Source organism: Stigmatopora nigra, chromosome 11 (assembly GCF_051989575.1).
Source record: "Stigmatopora nigra isolate UIUO_SnigA chromosome 11, RoL_Snig_1.1, whole genome shotgun sequence".
In the NCBI taxonomy this organism is placed as follows: Eukaryota; Metazoa; Chordata; class Actinopteri; order Syngnathiformes; family Syngnathidae; genus Stigmatopora; species Stigmatopora nigra.
In genome coordinates this window covers 1722463-1727462 of record NC_135518.1, presented here as the reverse complement: position 1 = coordinate 1727462, position 5000 = coordinate 1722463, and the positions used below count along the sequence as shown (strand labels likewise).

General features: G+C 39.3%; 1 protein-coding gene across 1 annotated transcript in view; it reads right to left on the bottom strand.

The window, feature by feature from the left end:
* Window positions 1-5000, bottom strand: part of rif1 (replication timing regulatory factor 1) — a 92511-nt gene that overhangs the window by 32828 nt on the left and 54683 nt on the right. The window contains 2 exon segments of the mRNA XM_077728646.1: window positions 1309-1382; window positions 1454-1540. Of these exon segments, the coding sequence (XP_077584772.1) occupies window positions 1309-1382; window positions 1454-1540 (161 nt within the window).

Genomic DNA, 5000 nt, shown 5'->3' with positions numbered 1-5000 from the left:
GCTAACCCCAACAACGGCTGCAGGAGACAACAGCTATCAGCTGCAGTCGGTGACAGGGAGAAGTCTCTGTCACTGCTTTGCCACCAGGAGATGTTCCAGGATTAAAGGAATGATCAAAATTTTACTCGTACCTCAAATTGCTCAAATGTCAGGGCACTCGTATGTACAAGTATTAAGGTAATATATAATTGCTATTAGGCTTGGCACTTGTTTTTTTGTTTTGCTGTCATGGACGTCGTTCGTGCACCCGACACCCATTCAATTTTGATTTAAGTTGTCGCTCTCCCCAATAACCGATCCGCGGGAAAATAAAAAATATAACAAAGACTTCAAAGTCAAAGAACGAAATCAAACCTGAAGGGGAGGACGTGGCTAAACGAGGAACTCGGGACATGGCAAGAGCATACGAAAACACATGGGTACAAATGACGATCCGATAAAGACTGACAAACATGGGTTGACAAGACAATCAGAAAGAACTGGGTCGCACAAGAGGCAGCGAGCAGGAAATACAACAGGGGCGGGTAAACAATTGCTGAACTCAATGGGAAATCGCAAGGATGGGTAAAACATGGGGGGGGGGGGGAAAAACAACAAAACCAATTCCTAACAATTTTGAAAGTTTTACCAACAAAATGTATCAGGAAAAAAAGCTAGTTTGGATTCACATACTCTTGCTAGCCAAAACACAACTTGGGATTGGTTGTCACAGTCTGGTTGGGCTCATTAGGGTCAAGCCGCCGGGTACATCCTATACTAATTCTTGTGTGGCACATGAAGACAAACAGGTGTTCACGCTCATAAGTACATCAATGCCTATGATTTAAACTTCAGAACTATGACGCAGCCTTGCTAAATGCCTTCCTGCCGAAGGTTTTCTTATTATTATTGTCACTGTACATGGCACAGAAACCTCGTGACTTGATGCGTTTCATCTTGTCAAGGTAATTAAAAGGCATGTATCGACTCAATAAACTGGTCACCCTCGTAAGCTTGATAAACTTGTGACATTGCTTGACTCGACCGACAACCTTATGACTTGAATGGACGTGATTGGTTTGACGAGGACCTTTAATGCTTCATAATTTCATCTCCTAAGGAGAAATGGCTGTCACCACAATTGTCAGAAAAGGTAGCCCTTAGTGGTTGCCAAAAGGCAATCAAGAGACCGTTGATCCAGTTTGTAATGACAGATGTTTTGGGAATAGCAAAAGATAAAACAATGCTGTGTCTCACTAAAATGCAAATGTTTGTAGTGAATCATGCTAGAAAATGGAATAGTAAAAAATTATCAGATGTTGAGCTCACCTGGGATCTTGAATATAGATTGCTAGCATGTTGCTGTCAATAAGGAGCAAAATTAGGAATAGCGCTGGCGTTCCCTACAAGGAAAGAACCATCAGTCTACTGAAAAGTGACATTTGTAAAAGTGTAGACATTACAATAAACTCACATTCAGCACGTCCATTTTGCCCACTTGGTAAGAGGCTGACCCTAGAACGCGTGGAGAGATGCCTCTGACTGTGCTCTCCACAAGAATCTGTCAAAGGAAAAAAAAGCTAAACTGTATGCATTTGTTTATTCGCAAACAAAGAAATTCCCTTATTTGTAGTATTTGCACCTTTCTTCAAAAAATATATTTCTTTTGGGTTAGTTTTCCAAAATAATATTTCTGTACCAAACATCTGTGCTGATACACACCGTTAACAATAAGTCACACTTGGGTTGTTATTTCATCAAATAATCATCATCATTAATTCACCCAGGCCTGCGATTTACCGTAATACTGTCTAACTTAAATACACCCTTCACAAAAATAAAAGTATTTTTTTTAAATTTTGCCGGGCATGAAATAAATTAATCCTGAAGAAGTTCTGCTTGGTCAAGCATCTTAGGGCATCGTTAATCACTTTCAGCAATACTGATAATGGAATTAACAAAAGTAGCATTCCTGTGGCAACAATTAGAAAACCTTCAAAACAGGAATAGTTTTACATGTGGAGGTAATTTCAAGTGTCTCCATCTAGAGCTTTTTGGGCTGATTTTCCTCTTGTGCTGGTTTTGGCTTGAGTAATTATCTCTATTGGCAGTATGAGGTGATTCCTCAAACCTACAGAAGTTGCACATGTTGTCTAAGTTCTCCAGGATGGCAAATCCACACATGCTTCAGCAAGTAGGTTTAATGTGTCTCCGAGCACAATTTCCAGAACGTGGAGATTTCAGGAAACTGTTGGTTCTTCTCCATGAGCTGGCCAGGTCCGTAGAAGATCCTCAACCCATCAGCAGGACCGATACCTGCTCCTTTGTGCAAGGAGAAATAGGCTGATCTCAACAGAATTCTCTCGAGATCTCCCCTCCGGCACCCCTTGAAGATTCCGTCGATGATCCAATGACTATCGAATCTAATGAAAATGGGTTGGACTAAAGCTACCAATAAACTGTTTTTTAATTATTTCAATCAAGCAGAGCGGAACCATTTTCACTGAGTACAGTCATTTAAGTATTTTATTTATTTATAGATTATATTTAGATAATACATTGAAGTCATTTCATGAGCGTAGAATTAGCCGAACGACTAATTAGCCGATCGACTAGCCATCTGAAGGACGTTGTGCCGACGCGCTCGCCCCGCCTCCGACCGTGTACATGTTTTTCAACCTCGGCCCGTTACAGATAACATTCATTTAGAATAACAAGGGCATTTATTCACGGCCAAACACAGTAGTCATAAAAAAAGTAGTCATAACAGTAAGTACTATAATGACAGAAGAAAAAAAGTAGTTATAACAGTAGATACTGTAATTTACACCAGCATAGAAAACATTGAGATTAATCTTTGAATTACGTTTCTCAGCAAATCATTTTGAATATATATTTCCTAAAATAATGGGAAATTATTTAAAATTAAAATATTGTTTGCACACATCACTAGAAGTAATTGTGTTCAATAGCATTTTCAGGTATTGTTCTCTAAGCCCTTTAGTCTGTATTTTAGTAAAACGTCTACGGTTCTTTTTTTCTCACGTAGCAAGTGTACGAGTCTATATATAAGAATATTGAATAAAAATTAAGGGCAGCACATTGCACTACGTACTTGTATTTAGAAATATGTCCAACAGGTGGCAGTAAATTTTGAGATGGCTTCCACTGTAAAGTAACATGATTGTCAACACACACACACATACATACGTACATACGTATATGTACGTACATATGCACAAATACAAACATTCTGAAGTCTGTCTTGATCTTCCTCAAAGCATTAAAACACGCTCACATGTGGCATTGCTGTAGGGAATCAAAAGTATGCCCAGTGCAATTTTTATGTTAGCATATTTTTGGATTCCAGAGCTGTCTTTTATTTGTCCGACTAGTCCCCATTTCACATCTCTCTCCTGTACTGTAATGTCTCCTAGCTCCTCAACTTACAGGCAGCTGAATTCTTCTTCCAAGGCATCAACCTCACAGTCAGGCTTCATGCATTGGAATCTGTTGGTGAAGTAACTTGCACTTTTTTGATGATGCTGAGATCATCTGCCTCAGCATGTTTGAGCGATTTGTCCTTCATTGGAAATTTTTCTTTTACATATTTCACTGCAATTTTATAAACCTTTCTCACACTTGTGCAGATGGCAGTTCAGTTTTATTCAGGCATTTCTTGCTCTATCATGTACTGACAAACATTCTCACCAATACAAAGGCCATCATTTTTCTCAAATGGAGTACTAATGTTCTTATAATCCACTTTCACTGCCAACAAGTCTTTGTCACGCAAAGCAAAAGTTTTCGTGAACTTCATCATAAGTTTCAGGTAGAAGTCTTTCATCAGTCATCTGAGCTTGTGGATTAGGAGTGCTTCCGATTGTTGTCATATTTAAGATTGTGAATAATTTCACTATATAGCTATTGTATATTGCGTCATTGAAAGATAACTGATGGGAACATATTTCAGGACCTTCAAGTTCGCGTCCCCACACGTTTGCTTCAACCTTTAACTCCATCTGACGTTTAGCATCATTCTTAAAGTGGTAATAAATAGCCACAAGCACATCAAAGTCAACTGGTACGACATTTGTTGCAGTTTGGGCACCTATGTGCAAAAAAATGGCAAATACAGCCTGCAAAAAAAGATGCTGTCGTTCTCTTCCTTGATATGGCCGAACACCCCAGCTTTCCCACTTGACGTTACTGGAGCATTCTCAGTGCCTAGTGCAACACAATTTTCCCAACTGAGATCATAGTTCATCTCTCTGCACTTAGTGTTAAAAATGTTATGGGCATATGCAGACACTTCTGTAACCATCAGAAAAGATAGAAGTAGTGTTGAGATTTTGTGGTTTGATGTCACAACACTTATCAGAGTTGTCATTGCTGCCATACATACCGAGTGTGAACAATTCTCTTGGATTAGCAGCAATACGACTTGAAATATTATCCGCTTTTTGCAATATTGAGGCTTTGGTCATTGTGATCCAGGAGAAATGGCTTTGAACAATGGACCACAATAATCAGTAGCACTAAGCGGCACGTTACGATCCACAAAAAAAAACAAAAACAAAAAAACAGCCATTTTCATCTCTGCTACACTTACGCTGTGTTGATGAGTATCCAAATTACCAGAGTTTACTCCAAAGGAGGTGAATATGGATTGCTGCAATTTCACCGATCCAGCCTTGGCTTTATTTTTCCCAGACATGTGTTTCCTACAGTCACCGAGGTCACCATGATTAACTTGAAAGTTTGTGTTGCAATAATTGCAGTACAAAAATAATTCTACTTCAGTTGATGGGGCCAAACACGGATATTTAATACTGTATTCCGTCTAGAACTTTTGCAGGCTGCAGTTTGTTGTATTTTTATTTCGATGGCAAAATATCAGTATCACAGTTCTCTCATCTTCGCGTGGAACCATGGCTACGGAACGTCTATGTTGCTTCAAATGTCTTTCAAAACTACATCCCCGAGATCGAAACGGATGTCACATCCGTTAAGGTGACCGG